The following is a 23,270-nucleotide window of genomic DNA, read 5'->3' as shown; positions in this document are numbered from 1 at the left end:
CTTCTCAGCCAAGATAAATAGCTGGCTCTGCTATAAAGTGGACCAGGCTGGCTCAGTTTGATTCCAATCATTTCAGTACTACCTAGGTTTGTCTGAAAATATTTTTGAGGTTTCAGAATTTAAGTTTGTATTTATAGCATGCATGAGAGATGCAGATGGAGAGTGAGAGAGACAAACCAACCACAGAATCCCGAAAACACTGGCCTGACCTAGTGAGGTGAGGAAATAACAAACTTGCTTCCACAGAAAATGCATACACTTGAGAATCTGACAGGTACCTAGATTTGTGCAAGGTTGACTCTGGGCCAGGTATTTTTTATCACCGATTCTTTGCATTCTTATGTGTAAAATGGAGATGAAATAAATGTACATTGCAGGGTTGCTATGAGGCTAAATATTGAGAGTGTCTATCAAGATGAATGTGAAACCTCTAAGTAGTGGCCCTGCACACATAAGATGCACATTAATAGTAGCTATCACACATATGCATTCATATTAAAAATACCAATAAAATTGGAGGGTTTTTTGCCACACAAAGTGTCATTCTGAAAACAGACTTTGAATTCCATAACCATATTTTGAATGTCATGTGCTCCCCCTTCTGACCTTAGTAATTTGTGGTGTGTTTTAATGGATCACACACAACAACAGTAGCACATCTATTAACCACATAGCATGTCTCTGAAACTTTCCTAAGCTTATCTGGGATATTAAAGTGAACTTGAGGCAGAAAACTCCCCACTCTCATCTATCTCCTAAGTCACAATATTCTTGCCTACAAGGCTTCAGGATCTCACAAACACTAAGCCTTGTACATGTGCAGACCATGACATGAAGATGGTACAATGTGGCATGCGCGACTGGCAGAAATGAGAGATGGGCAAGGATCAAGCCTGGAAGCCACAGATACTTTGATGTAAAAGCAAAACGAAGTTGCTTAGCCTCCAAATGGTCAAAACTTGCGTTCGGGTCTTCTTAGTAGTAGACTTTAAAACTAAGTCAGACCATACTGCTCTCTGATGAAGAGATCTACAGTTACTTTTTCCCTCACTCAGTGTAAAAGTCCAGTCCCTTCCATGGCCTGGGAGACCCTGCATGAGCTGGCTCTGCGGTAGCTCTGTGCAGTCCCTTTCCATTACTTTCTACCTTACTGACTCCCTAAGTCCTGTTTCCTGAACACAAGCACATTGCCACGTCCAGGCCTTCTCGCTTGCTGTTCTCTCCTTCTAGAACAATCTTCTATTTAAGTGCAAGACCTGCTCCTGTCTGCTTCAGACCTCTACTCAAACATCACGCTGTCAGGGACACCTTCCCTGATCTACTTAAAGTGCATCTCCCAACCAGCCCCGGACTCCCTATCCCTTTCCCTGCCTTCCTTTTCTCCCCAGTGCTAATCACCACCTAAGAGATTGCACATTTTAGTCATGTATCTCTTGTCTTTCTCTTCCCACTAGAATGCAAACTCATGAGGGCACTGCTTTTTGTCTGTTGTGTTCATACTGTACCCCCGGGATCCACACACAAAACAGGCTTGGTGCAAAACAGTCAACAGATATTTGTTAAACTATTGGAGGAAAGCAACAGGGAAAGGCAGGGGGAGTTAGTTCCTAGTTTTTGTGGAATCTGTAAGGTGGAAAGGAAAAAAAAAACTAAATCAGTATTTTTAAAAAAATGCACACATATATAAAACAAGGTAGTCTACACAAGTGAACTCACAGGCTAGAGATTATGTTAAAATAGAGAAACTAGGGGTTTCCCTGGTGGTGCAGTGGTTGAGAGTCTGCCTGCCAATGAAGGGGACACGGGTTTGAGCCCTGGTCTGGGAAGATCCCACATGCCGCGGAGCAACTAGGCCCGTGAGCCACAACTACTGAGCCTGCGCGTCTGGAGCTTGTGCTCCGCAACAAGAGAGGCCGCGATAGTGAGAGGCCCATGCACCGCGATGAAGAGTGGTCCCCGCTTGCCACAACTAGGGGAAGCCCTCGCACAGAAACGAAGACCCAACACAGCAAAAATAAATAAATTAATTAATAAACTCTTAAAAAAAAATAGAGAAACTAAAGAAAGTTATCTCAGCGTTGTGAAATAATGGATAATATTGTTTAATTCCTGACATCTTTATTTCTGTTATTTACAGTGAGCTGAATTATTTTTGTATTAAATATTTTTTTTTAAAATAATAGACCACCTCTTCACTTTTAGAATTCTGTTTATTGAAAACTCATCATTTTAATCAAAGAGAGGTCAAGAATGTCTCCTGAACAACATGCAAAGCTCACTAGCTGGTCACCAAAGTTTTGGCAAATGATTTGTCCTTTGGTTCTTTACATCATCACCACTAAAAGAAGATTTGCAGTTGAATATGTCAGTGCTTCATTCTATTGACAAAGGGCATCAGTAGCTGCACAGCATAGTTAAGGGGCAGAAACACCCCACTCCAGTTCTTTTAGTTCATTTTAATATGCAAATAGCAAAAATGTTTCTGAATACTACTCTTAGGTTGAATAGCTACTACAAAAGTATTTATAAGCTACACACACACAAATAAAATTCAAAGACACACTGGTTTTACATTTGATGCTGAGGAAGACCACAGCATCTTAAGAGTTGTTATTCTCTTGTTATATTGTTAAAGAATTAGAAGAAAGAAAAAGAATAAAAACTGTTTCTCAAGAGTTTAGTTGGATATTCATTAACTCTCATTATCTAACATCTCAGTGTATCCTTAGGGAAATAAAGCAGCAGATTTTTTTTTAAAAAGGAACGGAAGGTGGAAAATCTAATATACATTAGTATTTGGGTAGCATTAGTGTCTGCAATTTTTCTACTGTATAAAGTTTTTATCTGAGTAAAAACAAAGAGAAAAAAAAGAACAGAGAAAAGCTCTGGAACTAAATTTCTTTCTCATAAGCTTTGGTCTAATGCATGGTTAATGAAGCCATGAGACAATATTCTCACATCTTTGATTTTATTTCAGCAGTTTCCAGAAAATACAGTAATGGAGAAATATATTTCTATTCAATGCCTAAAAGTTTATATTTAGCATGTAGCTCAAATTAATTCTCAACGTTCCATTTTAAGCTTCTACATTAAAAGACTTGCACAAATCTTTTTATTCCTCACATGACTTGCCGCGGTCTCTGTGAAAACTGCTTCTTGATTTATAAAGTAGATTTTATTACTGAACTTCAAGCTCTTTGTTAGGGATAAATTGTAGTGACTATAACTGCAAAAGATGTTTAATGACTTTTAAACTCTCTCCAAAAGAAAAATTTAAGAGTATAAAATACTGTAATTATATATTATACTAATTGAGAGCTATATTTCTAGAAGCATAAGCAAACAAAATAGTTTGGAATTACAGCAGGTACCTGTTGAGAGTTAACACCATACTTCTGAGAGTAATGATCATGAATAGAAGTTAAATTAGTCACAAATGGCAATGAAGAAAATATATGTTGAACTTTTTCTGCCCTACGAGGGTGAGACAGCAAGTCACACGGACCAGTATAGCATACCTTCAGAATTCAAGTTTTCTTGGAAGGTACATGCTCAGCTGTGGAGATCAGCTGACATGTAGCTCATCAACTATCAAACAGGGGGTGGGAGGGTGGGTTGAGGTTCAGAATCCCTGTGGAGACTGTCAAACTATCCAAACTTCTTTTCCACAGTCTTCCCTCTGTCCTCTTCCTGAGGTCCTGACACATCCTTGGACAGCAGTCTTCAAATTGGAAGTACTATAGACACTTCCTGAATGGTTCAGGGAATGCAAGGGACTTTAAATGAACCATTTTCCAGAATCTTTTAAAAACGGATCCTCCTAAGAACATACCTTTTCTGCCAACATCATCTTTATTGCATTTCGTAAGACAAAGGCAAACTTCTCATCCGAACTGAACCTTACTTTGGTACGCTGCTCTGAGGTGTAAACCCTCTATGTATCAAACGAAGGAAAATTTTTATATATTGGTAGCTAGCTATGCAAGAAAGTGAATGATTCTCATGACTAGGTATAAAATTCTCAATTCTTTAAACAAATTGAAGGGACAAATTGTCCTGTCATTGACAACTTATTTAAAATAATTTTGAATAAGTTGTTTATTACTAAAAGTTGTTTGACATACAATGCAAAGGAGTTGATGGTAGGCTAAATAATAGCCCCCTAAAGATATCATCTTAATCCCTGAAACCTGTGGATGTTACCTTACATGGTAAAAAAATGAAAACAAAACAAAACTTTGCAGGTATCATTGATTTAAGGATCTTGAAGTGCAGTGATTATCCTGGATTATTCTGGATAAAGCCTAAATGCTACTATCTTATAAGAGAGAGGTAGGGGAAGACTGCACACAGACAGAAGAGAACACAGTGTGACCATGGAGGTAGAGATTAGAGTGATGCAGCCATAGCCAAGGCATGCCAGCAGCCACAAGAAGCTAGAAGAGGCAGGAAATGGATTCTCTCCTTGAACCTCCAGAGGAAGCTCATCCCTGAAGATACCTTGATTTTAATCCATTGATACTGATTTCAGACTTCTGGCCTCCAGAAATGTAACGGAATAAACTTCAGTTGTTTCAGGCCACAGAGATTATGCTAATTTGTTACAGCAGCCAAGGGAAACTAATACAAAATTCAAAGAATCAAATGGCACTGCCATCACAAACTCCTTCCTTTCTCACCTACCTATTATGGGGACATGTTTTTTAACAGCAGTATTTGTAAAAATAAGAAAGGGGAGATAAAATTGTCGCCAAATTCTGTCCCATGCTAGCAGAAGAATGAAAATTCTTTATAACTTATTAAAAGATATGAGGGGAAAAGCCTCTACAGTTCACAATACAGAGATATATTTCCAACCGCAAATAAATACGATTATGTTTTATGTTTATGACTTTAAAATGTAAAGGATTACTCATTCTTCAAGAAAAATTTAGGGTGTACAGTCCCATAAAGAGAACTACCACTGTGGATATTTCCCACGTCTGCACTACAATCAATTCAAAAAGTAGTCCAAATAACAGCATATTTTATTGACCTCTCAAAAAATGTTCATTGTGCTACTAAAGATTATTATGAGATGTATCTTTCCATCAGTTTAGACTCTATGGTTTAGCTCCCAAATTTCCACACATCATTATTTAAACCAGGAAGGGTGGTAAATTTGTAATATTTCTATTCTTATTTCCATTTTGTGCTACTTTATTTTTCTCTCAACTACCAACCCAAAAATAAAAAACAAAGAAAAGGACTATTCATAATTGTCCTCTATTTTTCTACAAGTGAAGAAAACCTTTGCCATATGATCAAACTATAAGGGGCAGAAAAGCAATGATATGACTATGATTTTGTATCCTTACCTAGACCTATGTGAGGCAGGTGCTCAAAAAGGGTCCAGCTGTGGTCATCAATGTAATGATTCTTCAGGATCAACAGCTGGCAAACATCTCGGGCAGTTATGTCACTGGGTACCTCTAAAGCCCTGCTGGTTTCATCTTCACTGTATACTTTAATTACCTGTGTAGGTAGAAATTAAAAAATGAGCTAAAATAGTCTATTAAAAATAGCATTCTAATAAGTCATCAAACTTGTCAGTTGAGCTAATTACAAATTCCTTATACAGTTTGTTTTACATCTAATTTTCTTATACATGGAGTAAATGTTGCCCATCCAAGACTTGTTTATAATATGTGTCAAAGTCACTCTGTCTGACAACTTCCAATCTCTTCTCTTCAGTGTCTAAACTGGAGGCCACTCAATGACCATTCAATGTCATTTCCCACCACTCTGATATGTAACTAAAAAGCTACATATCTCTTAACTATATTTTAAATTTTCCACTCCATATTTAAATCTGTAAATAATCCAAGTAACGTGGGTGATTTATTCCCAGATATACATGTTGTAACAGCAGTAAATAGAATATAAAGATTTCTCTATATCAGGTTATAGAAATTTTGGCAAAGACTGGCTAGACGTTCACCAAATCCTTTTTCTTTTCTCCCTTGCAATTAGTTGTGTCCATGGGATTGAGTTTTAGTCAATGAGATGTAAGGACATGCAGTGTTGCACCTCCAGACCTAATCCATAAAAATTTCCCATATACTGTCATCCATTCTCTTACGCCAGCCTCTCACTGAATGGAAATGATGACAAAGACCTAAAGAGGAGAGCAGAGCCATGGGACAGAAGGAGACTTTGTCTCTGAATGACCACATGGAAGGTGCCCAACTAGGAATGCCCACATGTAACTTTGACATGAGCAAGAAATAAACTTTTAGTCTGTTAACTCACTGTGATTCTTTATTTATCTATTACAGCAGCTAATGTCACCCCAAATCATATAGAAGTAGAGAGTTTCATATACAACACTCCCATCAACATTTACCAAGTTATGCTATGTGCTAGAATTTCCACTACTAACTGTGATATGTCATTTATAAATTAAATTAATTATAATAAGCTAAATACCTATGAAAATAGTATAGTAAGATCAACACACACAGAAGTAGGAAATTGTAAGAGAATTCAACATAAGAAATACACCTTATAAAAATATAGACATTTAAACATTTTCAGTAATTCAAACAAATGAAAATTAAAATGATGTATCAACTCTCTATCGATTATTTTTCTAATTATGTGTAATGACAGTGGAATGAAATAGTTGCTCTCTTACAATGACAGGAGTGATATAAATTGGTAAAACTATTTTGTACACCTGTTGGAAAGTATTTATCGAAAGCATTAAAAGGTCCATTCCTTTGACTCAGTAATTTCACTTAGGCAAACTATCTCAATAAATCTGTCATAAATGTAGAAAACAGTTTTAGGCATAGACTTATCCAGAAAAGCATTATATATAATTCTATCAACCTAAATATATAACAACAAAAGAATGGTAAACTATAGTACTTTCACAAAATGGAATATTATAAGGTGCTTAAAAATGTTATTCAAGGAAATAAGAACTTTAAAAAAAATTCCTAAGTAAAATCAGATCATGACACCAAAGTATACGTTACGCAGTAGAGTGCAGGCTTATCTGTTGGACTGGCTACCAGGCACCTATTCCTCTTCTAAGAGCATTCTGATTATCTTTTAGAGACCCACTCCCTCCCTCACCATTAGTCTTTGTGATTCTGGCAGCTCTACTTTCAGCTCAGTGATGGTATAGTGGAGCTGCTGGAACGGGCTTGCAAGAGGTGATTGTTAAACATTCAGGAACTCTGCAAGCCAGGCATCTTGAAATCAGCTATGGTGGGAGTACACCAAAGAAACTGGCAAATGCTACAAATAAGGCCTTTTTAAAAAAAAAATTATTTTTATAGCCAGTTTACCAGTGCATGACTGCCTCAGCTTCACATAGTTGTTATCCAAATTGATCAATCGACACCCAGAATCCCTCTGGCGACAGTAACTATTTCAGAGATGGGCACAAGACCTAATCAGAGTCAGTCAGGGCCAATCTAGACATCCATTCACATAACCATAAAGTGAGCCCTCTTTTCCACTGGGCAGGTGTAGGGTGAAGCTGCTACTGTTCATGAAGAGAAAGACTGTGGGAAAATGGGGCCCACATGGAGTAAACCATGCCAAGAGATGAAAAGGGTCCTGAGAATATCATTGGGCCCCTGGACCAAGGAATACTTGAATTGTGTTTTTTAATCATATGTGTGCCATGAAGCTGTAAGTTTCTAGTGGTAATATCCACCTACTTATATCTCTTGTTCTAGCCAAAGACCTTCTCCAACTCTTTGTCCATACTGCTAGGGGAATAAACTTTCTAATAGCCAATCACATCAGGTCATTCTTCTAAAATTCTTCAATGGCTCCTTGTTGTCCTAACTCAAGCAGCTCATTGTGTTTATTAAGACCCCATGCAAAGCGTACATCCTTTGCTAAGTGTTTTAGTATAAGGCTGTCATTGGGCTTCCCTGGCAGCACAGTGGTTACGAATCCGCCTGCCAATGCAGGGGACACGGGTTCGAGCACTAGTCTGGGAAGATCCCACATGCCGCGGAGCAACTAAGCCCATGTGGCACAACTACATAGCCTGTGCTCTAGAGCCCGCGAGTCACAACTACTGAGCCTGCGTGCCACAACTACTGAAGCCCGCGTGCCTAGAGCCCCTGCTCTGCAACAAGAGAAGCTGCCGCAATGAGAAGCCCGCGCACCACAACGAAGAGTAGCCCCCGCTTGCCTCAACTAAAGAAAGCCCACTTGCAGCAACAAAGACCCAACACAGCCAAAAATAAATAAATAATAAATAAAAATAAAGTTCCCTTAAAAAAAAAAAAAATATATATATATATAAGGCTGTCATAGAGTTGGCTGTTGCCCTCAGAGAGCTAAAGCATAGTGGGGAAAGCAGTATTAAAAACTATAGTCACAAAGTAGGACATAAAAATTCAGTATGTTACTAAATCATATAATGGGGGTTAGGAGAGACCTGAAAGATATCCATGAAAAAGTGATATTCAGGCCAAGACCTGAAGAAGGAGTGGGCAGTAGCTAGGCAAAGAGAGGGTAAGAGCATTTCAAGCTAAGGGAACCAAAGCCATGCAAAGTCTGTGGGGCAAGAAGAAACTTGCCAGATTCTAAGGATTAAGAGGAGTCAGGGGGCTTCCCTGGTGGTGCAGTGGTTGAGAGTCCGCCTGCCGATGCAGGGGAGGCGGGTTCGTGCCCCAATCCAGGAAGATCCCACATGCCGTGGAGCGCCTGGGCCCGTGAGCCATGGCTGCTGAGCCTACGCGTCCGGAGCCTGTGCTCCGCAATGGGAGAGGCCACAACAGTGAGAGGCCTGCATACCGGAAAAAAAAAAAAAAAAAAAAAAAGTCATCAGGGACGGCAAGTAGGGAGCATGGCCCTGAGGGAGATGAAGTGGTAAGCTCGACCATAGTAACAGGGATGCAAGATCCTCAGCTCAGAATTGACTTAAGAATCATTGAGCTTATAGGTGGTAAACTTGTGGATATGGATATATCTGACAAGGGAGAAAAGGAAGAAGCATGAGAAAAGAAAGAATCTAGGGCTGAACCCTGAGAAATTGCAATATTTAATGGTGAGTTAGAGGCAAGAAAGTCTGAAAGATAAAGAGAGATAGAGAACCAGGGAAGTGGGAAGTGGGAATAAAGTGGGAATAAAGCCCAAACTCTTCAGCACGCACACAGCATGCACACTCCCCAGCAAATCAGCCTATGGAACAGGTCACTCTGACCTTAGCCAAATATGATAAACATTTACAACCTCTTCTTTCTATTTGCTCATGAGGTATCCTCTACCTGAAATCTCTGCCCCAGCCACCAACAATATGCTTTATTTGGCAAATTCCTACTTATCATTTGGCCCCAGTTCCCACAGCACTTCCTCCAGAAAGTCTCCCCTGACTGCCCACGGCTTTATAATGTGTCCCTCTTAGAGCTCTTACTTTGTAATTTTCTACTTGAATATCTTTCTCCTCAACTGCACTAGTAAGTTCCTTTAAGGAAAATCTACATTTACTCCCCATATGACATGATATCCCAGGGACCTAGCCCAAGCCAATGTATGGCTTAATAAAGATCTTTGGAACAAATGAACTTTGTACCCCTGCAAAGCCTACCAAAATGTTTTGCACATAACAGGTACTCAATATATATTTGTAAATTTTAATTTAAAAATCTTTTCTGTCACAAAGTATATGATTGATTAAATTTTAATCCTCAGGAAATTAAAATTCTTCTTAAAGAGCAAAAGATATACAATTTTTCTTATAAATAATCCTAGGTAAGAATTGACTTAATATTGCCATTAGCAGGCAGTTCTGAGTTTTGAAGTCATTGAGGCAGCTGTGAAGTCACATGAAAAAGGCTATGAAAATACACTGCCAAAATCAGGTGCAAGTGTCTGAGCTCTCACTTCAATTCCTTCATTTTTTGGTTAACACATGTGGTTCATGAAGATCCCAAGATCTCTTTGGAATCTCAGTGCTCCCATGATTGCATCTGGGTAGGCTATTGTTTTTAAGTTTGTGCCTTCAGTGCCTTCACACAAATCTCAGTGCCAGACAATTGCTGAGATGCTAAGAAATGCTATCCACCATGCTGCTGTGGTTAACACTGACTGGGTCAGACACTGGTGGGTGCTCTTGCCAAAAGCAACATGAAGACAACCAGTCCTGAGAGGAAAAGAAGATCCGACCCTGGGGCTGCTCCTTCATGTGGAGCAATGATGAGCTGCCATTTCAGTGCCCTCAGAGGCCACTGCTCATTCCACACCAGGAAACAGGGGGTTGGGAATGACCTGGTGGCCACGAGACAGGTTCCTGAGACTTCCTGACTACCCCAGGCTTTCTTACAATAAATGCCCATCACCTGGGGTAACAGAAGCATGCCTCTTATTTTTCATGCTCTAGTTTTTATATCAGAGGAATTAACAAATGAAAATCTGGAGACATTCTGAAGTCTAAGCCAAATTCAAGAAGAGGGCAAGAATAGAGTAAGAGGTGAAGTTGGGGAAAATGAAGAAGATACCTAACCAATTAGAAATGCCATTAATCTCTTCAGTTGATTTTGCTGCAAATTGGAAAGAAATAAGTTGCCAAGAACTGAGACACATAAATTTAGAAGGACAAGGCTAACTTAAATTTCTGGAATAAGTGCATGTACTCATTTTTTAAATTAATAACACCTGTTAGGAGAAAAATAATACTTTTGTTTGAGCTCCATTTCAAACTCTTCTTCTTAAAAAAAATAATCCCATTTAATGCTGACATTTGTCCAAACTACACATTCATCTATGAACGATAAAAACTTATTTTGGTTGATCTTCCACAGCAGTAAGTCCCTGTCATCTCTCAGATTTATTCAGTACTTATGAAAAATTCCTTACACTACTGATGGGGAGGCTTTGTTAAAAAATCTCATTTTTATTTCTATTTATTTCTCCTTGAAATATATGAAAAAGGGAAAGATAATCTAAGCCTTAACTCTCTAGTAGAGTTGAACATGCCAAAAATATTACTATACTAAACCTTCCTGTTTAAGAAAAAAAGTCAAGTCATAAGTAAAGATATTGATATAAGACTAGTACGGATTAAAACTAAGGTACAAACTTTTTTTTTTTTTTTTTTTTTGTGGTACGCAGGCCTCTCTGTTGCGGCCTCTCCCACTGCGGAGCACAGGCTCCGGACACGCAGGCTCAGCGGCCATGGCTCACGGGCCCAGCCGCTCTGCGGCATGTGGGATCCTCCCGGACCGGGGCACAAACCCGTGTCCCCTGCAGCGGCAGGCGGACTCTCAACCACTGCGCCACCAGGGAAGCCCGTGTACAAACTTTTGTGATCATGTAAAAACCAAATGGCAGGGCTGCTCTTAAGAATCATTGGAGTAAAATAGTGGTATCCTGTTTCCTCTACATACTGAAAGGTAAAAAGACATCTGAAGGTCATATAATCATGCTACTTAATAAAGGGATATTATACCTTTCCAGTTCAGTGGCCCAAATCCCCACCTTGCTATATAAAGTAAAAAATAGCGTAAGAAGAATTCATATCAATTGATCCACGAGATCATTTGCAATTGTATGCCAGCAGGAAGAAATCCTGCCTGGACCCTAAAGAAGAACAGGAACTTTCTTTGTCTCATCAATGAGCAGACACACTTGATTAGCAAGAAAGACATGCATTGATAAGATCTGTCTATAACATCCCGCCAGCAGGAACAGAGAGAGCTCCCAAGGACAGCCAACAGTGTGCACACAGGCTGTGTTGAGGAAGCCCTCAGTGTCACTGTAATCCTGACAATCAGAGCAACCTTGGCCTTTAGAGTGGTTTACAGCTTCAAAAACTGTGCCGGGAGCATATGGCATCTAGCAATGAAAATGTAATATAAAGACACAGTAGCCCCTGCAGAGAATATGCTGGAATGTGGGTGGAGCAGATCTCTGTTTTGACTGACATCCTTATCAAGGCAGTTTATATACTTTATACCTCAACTCCCCTAGGCTGCCCTCCATAAAAAGTAAGTGGAGGCAAGAGATTAAAAAATTAACATAACTCATTTTGAAAGCAGTAGACACAACAATGTTGAAATACACAGAGCAAGAAATGGTTAACTTTTCAGAAAAGAAGTTTGAGGCCCCTAAAGCCAAGGGACTAAAAGAGATGAACAATTTAAAATATAAGACAAAGGCCATTTCTGAAAACACAGAGCTTGAGTTTGAAAATCAATTCAATATGTATTGCTTTCTCCCCAAAGCACACATAGTATTCATCTGCTATAATCCCCGGAAATTCTGATTCTCAGAACAGATTATGTGGAAAGCTTCAGGAAAGCACTGGGCAGAGGCTAAGCGGTCAGCCTTTCTCCTCCTTCCTGCAGACCCAAGAAAGTGATGGAATGGGATGCCTCATTCCTTTCCAAACTGGATTCATCCTAGAATATGTGAAAAAAAACTCAGGGTTGTCATCTGGTCATTTGGCAATGCCACAGAGCAGAAAGGGGCATTGGACCCACTGGTAAGTAACTAGCTACTTAGTCGCTTATCCTTTGTTTCTTCAGAGAAGAAAGGAGGCAAAATGGGATAATTATTCAGCAGGTAAAAAACGAGCACAGATTAAACATAACTATATGAGCAAGAATCCATAGGGTGAAGTGAGAGACATTTTTTTAGAAAAAGAAGGAAGAAAGAGCAAAAGAGAAGGAAAAAGACGGTCGGGCATGGTTATCTTCGGTGTCAAAGTTTCTATTTGGGGAGAATTTAAATTTGATTTTTAGATTAACTACATTTAAATACCACATTTAATATTTAATTAAATATTAATTCTTATTAATTAATATTTAATTTAAAATAATTTAAACACCATTATTTAAATACCAAGATCTTACCACAATGAAAAGTATACAACTTTTCAACAGAAAAATAAATGCATTTATTATATCTATTAATTATATATATTGCTTATATAAAATTAATAGAAAATAAGAAACAAGGCCCATAGAAATTTGATTTCAACTAGGTCCGAAAGTAAAGCTTATTTCTCCCACTCTTTAAAATTTTATCATCCAAGTACAGTAAGATTATAAAGCTATCTTTTAATGTTTCAGATTGTTTTCTCCATTATTTTTAACAGATAGGCAATGTACCTAAATCAGTGAAATATTTTTATATAGAGGTCAGGGCAGCCCTGGATTTTTATGTTCTTCTAAATAAGGAATGTAGTGTCCTAAGATAAGAGAAGACAGTCTTAGATGTTTTGAATTAAGCAACTCAATATGTTCCCTTGAAGGGAAATGGCAAATAATATATTCATTATTACTTATTTGAAACCTCTAACAAAATGTTATATTTAAAAACAAAGACTGTTCCCAAAGATCCTAACAGCTCAAGAAAAGCTGTTGCTTCCATATTGCTATCCTTCATTATTTTGCTAGCTGTCAAATATTTATTAAGAGCAAAACAGTACATAGTTTAGAGAAATCAGGTCATAGGGAATCAAATTATCTCCATTGAAAGAGATATTCAACTACATATTTTATTTGAGCATGAGCAGTACATGTTCATTAACTCAAAATAGATAGTGTCACAATATCAGAATTACAGGAATTGATTGACATAAACAGGTCCATTTCATATCCATGTGGCCCCTTTCAACTTTATTCCCTATAATCCTTTCCTTATTCTCTAACTCTGACCATATATTTTCTCAGTTTCTTGAAATAGCTATGCTCCTTCCTGACACAGGGCCTTTGCACCTACTACTGCTGCCTAGAATACTGTCCATCCACCTCCTATTTCTTATCCCTCAGATAAACCATTCATTCTGTGGGGAAGTTTTCAATTCTACTCCCAGTTTAGGTCCAGGCCCTTTGTTTCACGTATGCATATGTGCAACTACATAATTATTATCCATAAGCTTCTACTACTCAGCATGCTACACGACACCAGGAATAATGTCAATATGTGCTTCCCATTGTGTCCCCAGCAGTCGGCATGGGGCCTGGCACAGTGTAAATATCCCTTTAGGGACGACTGACACCGTCAAGAATGGCCCTATAGGAGACAATATTAGGGATTCCAAAACAGTAGCTTGGAAACCTCACAGGGTTTAAAAACCTCTAGGGAAGAAAGGACACACATAGGACCAAAGAGAAAACACAGGCAAGTTTTCAAGAAATCTGCAGACTGAACAAAGGTAGATAAGGTGACTTCTCGGGCCCATTTTAAGTCTGGGACTGAGAATTAAAAAAATAAAATAAAAAGAACATCTGCGTGGAACAACTATCATGAGCAAAGATACTGAGGACTGAAGAGGCAAAAAATACACATGGAACAAAAAATACACAGAGACCACTCTCCTGAGATCAGAGGGACTGAGTTATGAGGAAGAGGTGAGGAAGCACAGGTGCACAGGTGCTGGAAGGTCTGTGGAAGAAGCATCTTTGCCCAGCACTGCTAGACACTGGTTTCTATCACTACAAACTAGCAAGGAGGTCACCCCAAGAGGGGATCCTTTTTAAGATCACAAATTATAAAGTAGCTTTTTTCAATGGTTGGAAATAATTAAATTTTAAAAAGACAGTTTTACCAGAGTAAGATTATAAAATGATAAGAGAATAATGGTAAGTAACTACATGGTGAGCTAATCATTTAGGAACAAATTCGGCTCTAAGTAATAGAAAAATCTACCCAACAATGGTTTATTGATCAAATTAAAGGTTTGGGTTTTTTTCTCACATTTGAAACCAGAGGCGGATAGCTCAGGGTCTGGTGAGGCAGTTCCATCAAGTGACCATGGATCCAGGCTCTTTCCACAATCCTCAGGGTCACAAGGTGAATCATCCCCACACCACCTCTGTAAAAACTCTGGACTTGTACACATTTGTACACATTTGTAGGTCATTACATTTCAGCAGGAATATTAGAGGGCATGCGGGGATAAAAGAGATTAACTAATTCAGAGTTAAAGGACCTGTGTGGCTGGGGATCCATACAGATCTTCTGCAAGTTCTGTATGAATTCAAAATGCAAAGATGAAGCTTTATGCTGTATGAATTCATTTCCCATCCAGCATCAGGCCCACGAGGCCCAGTGTGGCCTCGCTACTGGAAATGCCCCAAACTTGGCACAGCAGGGGATTTAGCACTGTCCCACCTGACTGTCTAGATCAATGACACTGCCAAATCATGCCACGTCTAGGCTTCCAACCAAGAGAAGCCTGTCTGCAGGCAAAGGGGGGCCCAGAAAGTCTCCTTGAAGCCCCTGTGCTCTGCTCTGTTCTTGACCCTCTCTGCTCTCCTTCTCAGGCCAAGAGCCTGGAAGCCTGCACCTTCCTTGGGCTTTCTTTCTCCCTAGGGGATAGCAAGAAAGACCCTAACTCAAGCGGGTGCTCAGTTTTATAAAGCAAGAAATCAGAAGCCCTTTCAGTGTGCTCTTTACATGGTAAAAAAAAAAAAAAAAAAAAAGGCAAAAGAAACAGCTCTAACTTCATTATAAAAGAAAGCAAACATTAAAACCTAAGCCTAAAAATATCCCAAACCATGGACGCACACATATACATATGTATATATTCATGTTATTTTAGGACCTAAATCCAATACGAATAATAAAGAGGGTCAAATCACAAATCCCACTCTAACATTTCCAGTGACTTCATCAAAGGAGCGTTCTCTGAAGCCTCAGTGTTTTTAAAACTCATGTAATTCCTGTGAAGATGCCAGTGCTGACTAATTCACCTTTGAAGTTTAAAAAAAAAAAAAAAAACCCTTCACAAGTGCTAATGCTTATTCACATTCAAAGCAGAAAACCACTGGTCATGCTTATGTTGGACACAATGTTATTCCAGTATCTCATTTCAGTTTTTCAGCAGTCGTTTGTTCCCAGAATAACCATAAGACATGCCTAAGTGAAAAAGTTAATAACTGTTTCACACAGTGAGAAAGAAGGACAAGTTGGAGAGGGGTGAAGGGAGAAGTGTTTGGAAGAGAGGGGAAAACACGAGAGGAGAGAGAATATTTATCAGAGTCCAGGACACATCACACTTTTTATTGTTAATTCTTGAGCTGTCTGGCATCAACTGAAGCACTTTTAGGAACTACCTTGTTTCACTGATTTTTAAAAGCACATCTTCTCACATTTAACTTCTCTGTAACTTAGATGTAACTTACCATCAATGGTATGTCATAATTTAATTGGAAGCATATAAGATAAGGATGCTTCTTGTAATTTAAGGTGCCATAGAATCAATGAAATATGCTATATTCAGTCTTTCTGGTACATCTAGGGGGTATTATTTTATGAACTTACCATGCAAACTATCACTTTCTAGATCTAACATTCCCATACTGTGATAGCACTAGGAATAACTGATTTATATCTATTTTTGTAATTTTATCTTTCCCTCACTTTTCTCAATATTTATTTTATATCAGTGCAAAGCATGTGCATCAGTGTAAAACATGTATATTCCTGTAAAAGAAATGGAATCAATACTATTAGAATCATAAAATACTAAAGGTTAGGACTCTTAGAAAACATCTCCTGAAATCTTCTCATTCTACAAGTGAAGAAGCTGAGACTGAAGAGGACCTGACTTGCCGGGGGATCTCCAGCTGGTCACTGGCAGAACCGGCCAGGGAACCCCAATCTCTGGGCTCGTACCTCATTCTGTTTTTTCCACTCTGCTTACCTTATTTTCATGCTGCTTTAAGCTGCTGCTTCGACACAACATCTTGCATAAAAGCATTAGATAACTAAAAACCCAAATATAAGTTTGCATGTATGTCCCAAAGCACCCAGCTTTTTGAATGTCAAAAAAGGTTATTCTTTGTGTTTCACTTTTTTTAGCACAACTTGCCAGAAAAATTGCGTATATAGAAACAGCCAGCAGAGGGAGTCTTTATTTCTTGGTGCAAATAGAGAAAGAAAACAATGCTTTGAAAATTACAACTTTAACATTGTTAACCCTATAGAGGTACTGCTTAAAATAGTTGCAAGCTTCTAAAAAATTTAAATCTATTTTTAAACATTCTTAACTATTTGAATTTTTAAGATAAATTATGTCTACATCTTTAATAAGAAGGGTTGGGGATGGGTTGGAGTGGCATATATATAGTCACTTCAGGTGGTATATAATATAAAGTCCCCTTTCCTGCAACTCAAGCTGGAGATCCTCCTTGGCATTTAGAATGGTGATGTCCAAATTTTTCTTCAAATCCTGATAGAACCATCCAAACTAATTTGACTTCTGAAACTATAAAATAATATTCCTGATATTTCACAAATACAACTGAATGTATAAGCCCAAATATGTGGGCCCAATTAGGAGACTATCAAGAATATAGGACGATGCTGTTTAGCCAAAATGGTTTTTTAATTGCTCTTTTGAAACTGTCATAAGAGAAAGCATTTTTAATATCATACAGGGGTAGAAAATCTTTATCTTTCAGAGGGTTTAATACCCGAAATATCTGAAATAACCAAAAGACTTCTTTTTTTTCTGCCAAAAGAGATTCTTATTTTCTAGATCTGGCTTAGGGTGCTGGGGTACCGCCAGGAGAGCCAGCCCTAAGACTGCTCCCCCCAAGCAAGAGTCTTAGACTGTTAATCAGCTCAGCTATTTTTAATCTGCCTTCATTGCCAAACGTGGACCAGACACTGTAGTTTGCAAACTAATATGAGGCATGGCCCTCATTCTCATGAAGGTTCAGTCCAGGTGCTTGTGGCGATGGTGCACTCCAGAATCTGCTCTGGGATCAGATCCTACACCATTAGCTTATCAATGATGAGTCTCAGATTCCTCATCCTGTAAAATGGGCAAAATGGTGGTAAACTGATAGCACTCAATTCATAATAGTGACTATTATTATAAATTTTTTAAAGCAAAATTAGTAAGTCCCAAGAGATTCCTACTGAGCTCCAAGGAACTCTGACATATGGTTTACTCACTATATCTTTGAGGTGAGGTAAGACTGGAGTGTACAATGAGGAAAAAATAACTAGGAGGGCAACAGACAGACAGGTAAAAAAAAAAAGGGGGGTGAGATTTGTCTGATGAGTAGACTATAGGTGAAAGGCAAGGGCACTGCAGCTGTGCAATGGAGCGCAGCTCTGCATCACATGTGTGCCCATCAATTCTGACAGGCAGCCCCTGTGTGGGGCGGGGCCCACCTGGGCTCAGTCCTGACTTGTCATTCATTAGCACTGTGCTTTGGGTAAGATACTTAACTTCTCCAGGGCTCACTTTTCTCATCCCAGCCTGGGTTTGTCCACCAATCTTGTAGGGTTCTTATGAGGATTAAAGAGAGTGTAATCAGCGCTGAACACAGTACAGCTGTTTTTATTTCTACTGGTGTGGAGGGCAGGGAGTGCTCAAAATTGCTCACAGGAACGAGCTGGGAGGGAGGGAGTGGGTGGAGACAGAGCTTATGAAAAAGCAAGGTGGACCAGCTGAGGTGAGCCCTGAGTGCACAAGGTATGCAATTCAGGAAAAAGGAAATGAATGCCACAGAGACACAAATGCAGAGATGGAAATGCCAATGACAGGTCAGTATTGAAAAAGCCCAATTTTGTTTTTTCAAAAATTGTGTTTATTCAATGAATAGTAATTACATCCCAACTTTGTACATTCCCTGTGCTGGGCACTTGAGTCTAATGATGATCAAAGATGACACAGCCCCTACCATCATATAGCTCACATTCCAGTAATGTCACCTCTGTCTACTGAAACAATGTCTTAACACTAGGTACAACTGTACCTCTTTCAAATATGTAAGCCAGAAGTCCCTGCCTGATATTCCCTAGGAGAGTGAAAGAAGTAATCTAACCACCTATCTTATTCTATTTAAATCTACATTCCCAGATTTTTAAAAAAAAATATTTATCAGCATATAGTAGTTGGATTATTTTTTTTTTAATTCAAATTAGAGTCTGTATACAGAAAGTAAGCAGAGGGAACAAGAATTTGAGAGGCATACTGTCTTTCTTTCCCTGGCTGCATTGTATCAAGGACAACTACTTTTTGTTTGATTCATTTGCTACAAGAAAACTTTTGGATAACTATCAATACTTAATAGGATAGAGCCCCCCCCCAAAAAAAATAATTTAAATCATGGTAAGAGGGAGATTTTAAACCATTTATGAAACTAGTAACACATGCCATCCCCCAGATAAGGGGGAAAAAAAGAAATTCACATTTGTTGAGCTTCTACTACTACGTGTCAAGTACTTCTAAATATTTATCCTATTTAATCCTCACAACTGTTCTGTGAGGAAGCATCATTATCCGCAAAACAGAGAAACTGAATTTTTGAAAGGTTTAAAAGAAGACACCTAAAGTCACAACACTGATCAGTGACAGAGCTGAGCTCAAACTCAGGGTTTCCTGGCTAAAACACACAAACAATCTCCACTACAGCACACTTCGTAAAAACTCACTTTTAGGGAAAGGAAACATTTTGTGAAAACACAAAATCCGTTCATCTATGTGGTACCCTTCCTGGGTGAATATGCAACTATGTTACCCTGTATAAAAATTAAAAGGGCAGAAGAAAGATCAAGGTTTAGGGAGAATGAGAGCTCCAGGTAAACAGCAATAATAGTGCTCACTACCACTTCACAACCACTCTCCAAGCAAGCCAGCCATCTAAACTCAGGTCTCCAGCTATGCATTCCATTACCCTCCCCTACACAGGAAATCTGCTCTCTCCCCACTTACTACACCTTCTACTAGCTCCAATCAAGTGACAGAATACATTTGTTCAAAAAGCATAACTATATTCTATACCGGGCAAGACAATAATAAAAATCCAAGGGACAAACATTTTCTGCATGCCTAATACACAGGAGTCACTGGCAGTGGAGACAGCTAGTTCCCCACCAAAAGCCATCCTCCCCATTTCCTAATTCTGATGAGAAGGGCAGTACGTGGAGGTCAAGGCCTACATTTCCTGGCTTCCCTTGGATCCAGACCATGTGACACAATGCTAGCCAGTAAGACATGATCAGAAGCTCCTGGTTATTCCCCAGTGGCACATTAATAACTGGCAGAACTCGCCTGTATGCCCCTGGTTCTTCCCATTTTGTATGCCAGGAATGTGAGCCGGATGACTAGCGATCTGCATTTATCTTTCCATAAAAGGAAAAGGGACCCACACTAAGGAAGATACAATAGAAAGCAAGAAGGAGCTTGGTTGCCTGAGGACACTGCTGGACGGCTGCATTAGCTTGGGACCAATTCTTCTTGTAAAGTGAAAGAAAAATAAATCTCTCCCCTGTTTAATATGCTGTCATTTGAGTTTTCCCGTTACATGAAATTAAATTCAGCCTGTAACTGACAAAGCACTTTATTTAAAGGGTCTTTCCCTTAAAAATGTAAAATCTAGTTGTAAGACAAAATACAACAAATTTTGAAAACCAAATAATGCAAGATATATAAAACATACACAAGGCCCATAGAAAAAACTAAAAGTCAAATATGAAAAGCCAGAAAGCTTAAGATACACACCTAAGGAGAGCTAATAAGACTTAAATATCATAAAAGGTAATAACAAAATTGATGTCACATGGCAGTAGTTACTGAATTGAGAAATGAGTAATAAAGGTGCATCCACTGACACCCGAGTCAAGACACCATGAAGACGGATGTAATAAGAAACAGTCTTAGAAAGTTTGAGGATGGTACCACAGCCTGAGCTGGGACACAGACAATAACAGGATCCTGGAGTTGTCTACAGGTCATGGAGCACAAAACTGGGTGCAGAAGTACAGTGGGACAAACAGCAAACCCTGTTTGGAGCACAAGGAGAAAAACGATGTGCTGGAGTGGAGGCTTCATATGAAGCTGAGGAAACCCTCGTGCATCCAGGCCGCAAAGCACAGTGAATGCTACATTCGCTTGGACTGATTTTGTATGTATTTAAAAGCTTCTGGGCAAAATAGTGATATAATGATGATCTATATTCTTTCATTCTTTACAAAATTGTTTTTAGAAATTCACAGCAATAATTCTAATTGTATGAGGAGGGAAATGAATAAAACAAACTATTCTCTTGTATAGATGGGGAACTGGATCTTTTGATAAATGGCATTGCTCCATATTATACTCATGAATTTTGGATTTTTCAAATGATTTGATTCTTATAAAATATATATTCTAAAAAGTATTCCTTTTTTCTCTGAGATTCTGGAAGACACGTTAGAATTCTGTGTGCCTATGAAAGTCTCTCATAATTGTAGTATGGCTAAAGAATGTAGAAATGCTTGGAAACAATTTGCAGAACAATTTTAGTCTGACAGAGGTAGAAATCTTCCTACCCACAGAATCAGAATACGGGCATCTGGCCTTCAGACCTTCCAACCTTTATATAAAAAGAATGTGAATTTTATATTGCACTTAGTATAAGCCTTACAATGCTTGAGTTTTTGTTAACTCTCTGGGACCTTAAAATAGTTTATTGATGTAATGAACCCAATTAGAGCGCTGGGTAAAATTGTCATACTCTCTCTCTCTCTCTCTCTCTCTCTCTCACACACACACACACACACACACACACACACACACACACACTTTGTTGCTTACAATTGCTGTCTGAATAAAATGTTTCAACACTAGAGCATATGGGAGTTGGTGGAGGTGCAGAGGAAGATGAAAAGATTTGCCTAAGCTAATTCCAGACTAGAAGTTGAATGGCAGTTATACACACCATAAGGCAATTTCATTAACATGTTAATTTCAGGAGGTAACACATATCTAATAAGAGAAACACAGTGGAAGTCACAAGACCTAGATTCTATTTCTAGCTTTGCCATTGACCTTCTGGGTGACCTTGCATAAGTCACTCAACATCCAAGAGACTCAGTCTTCTCATTTGAAAAAAAAGGCATAACCTAGTTATCTGAGAAAAATGCTATGAGGTGCAGAACTCATTCAGAACACTTGATGAGGATGCGATCATTTCTGAGAGAGATGATGAAACTTTCTTCACTGGAACCTTGATTAACTAGCATCAAGGAAATCGGATCCTGATAGAATTAGAAAAAGTCAAAAATTTCTTTCCAATTTACTTGACAGAGAGTCCACTGAACTACTCTGTTCCTCAAAGATCAAAGTATATTTGATGTGCTACAAAAAAGACCCATACCATGTTAAGAGCCGTGTTTAAAATTCAAGTTCCCAACCAATCTCAGGAGATCTTATGCCCACTTAGATCAGATATACTTGCTGATAAGAAAATCACTCCCTAACACTATTAAGCATTTTCAGAAATGCCCTCAGCCTTTCAAATGATTAGGATTCCAGTTGACAAATTATTTTGCAAGAACCACTCGTTCAGGATGAGCCAACTCTATGCCAAACCTGTGGAAAAAGCACCTACATTCTCTGGAAAGTGAGAAGCTGCCCCCAAGATACTGAGAAATGCTTGTATTAACTTGTATCATCTTAAACAATGGTGCATATAGAAAACAAGTTAATTACAAGTGTGGAATAATTTCCTATCTTAGAAAACAAAGGCATGGTGTGACCAAAGCAGATGGATATTTTTTAGTCAGAAAAACACCCAGTTTCTAAAATAAGAGATACTAAGATTTTCAGAACAGTCTTATCAACAATGGGTCCTCTGGGGATTAAACTGTCGGGAGAAAGAAATAGCGTTAAGTATTTTCAGCAAATGATGTGCTAAATTATATGAACATTTAATATGTGTACCAACTGGAAAGGAATAACATGGACTTGGGCTTAGGGAATTCTGACTTATGTTAATTATTATAATAGAAACCTGACTAGAAGCTTATTATAAAAGAACCAAGAGAAATCACAATGATGTATCCATTGGCAGCTCAGACCTAACATCAATTATAATCACAGCTTTCCAGAGTAATCCTGTTTAGCCACTTACCAACCAGTGCTGGATGTTATTTTCTAGCTAAGTTTTACTCATACAAATTTACTCATACAAATTTCCCCTAGACTAACTGCTCCAAATCCTTGAAAATGAGAGCATCTTCTTCTAATGTTTTAGACTCTAATAAGAAATGGTTTAAATATTTTATTATAATTATGAAAATTCAAAATATATTATTTGAGTCACAGAATTATAGGCACAAATAAGACTGAAGAGAGCATTTAATGAAAATCTCTCCACTATTATATTATAGGTGAGAAAGTAGTGACTCAGAGAGTTTAAATGACTTGCCCAAGATCACACAGCTAGGAAATGGGGAATCCAGGTGGCATGCTTTCCACCACACCAACATGTTGTGCAAAAAACCCACATGATGAAAATTTCTTGGTT

General features: G+C 38.5%; 1 protein-coding gene across 2 annotated transcripts in view; it reads right to left on the bottom strand.

The window, feature by feature from the left end:
* The window catches only part of GRB14 (growth factor receptor bound protein 14), a 126,912-nt gene that overhangs the window by 44,132 nt on the left and 59,510 nt on the right, over positions 1–23,270 (bottom strand). For both annotated transcript variants that reach the window (XM_081242222.1, XM_081242223.1), the window contains one exon: positions 5,358–5,514. In XM_081242222.1, the coding sequence (XP_081098348.1) occupies positions 5,358–5,514 (157 nt within the window). The remainder of the gene's footprint in view (positions 1–5,357; positions 5,515–23,270) is intronic.

This window comes from Mesoplodon bidens (assembly GCF_964165515.1).
Source record: "Mesoplodon bidens genome assembly, chromosome: 8".
Lineage (NCBI taxonomy): Eukaryota > Metazoa > Chordata > Mammalia > Artiodactyla > Ziphiidae > Mesoplodon > Mesoplodon bidens.
Note: the sequence above shows the minus strand (reverse complement) of the source record. Positions and strands in the feature narration are given on the sequence as shown.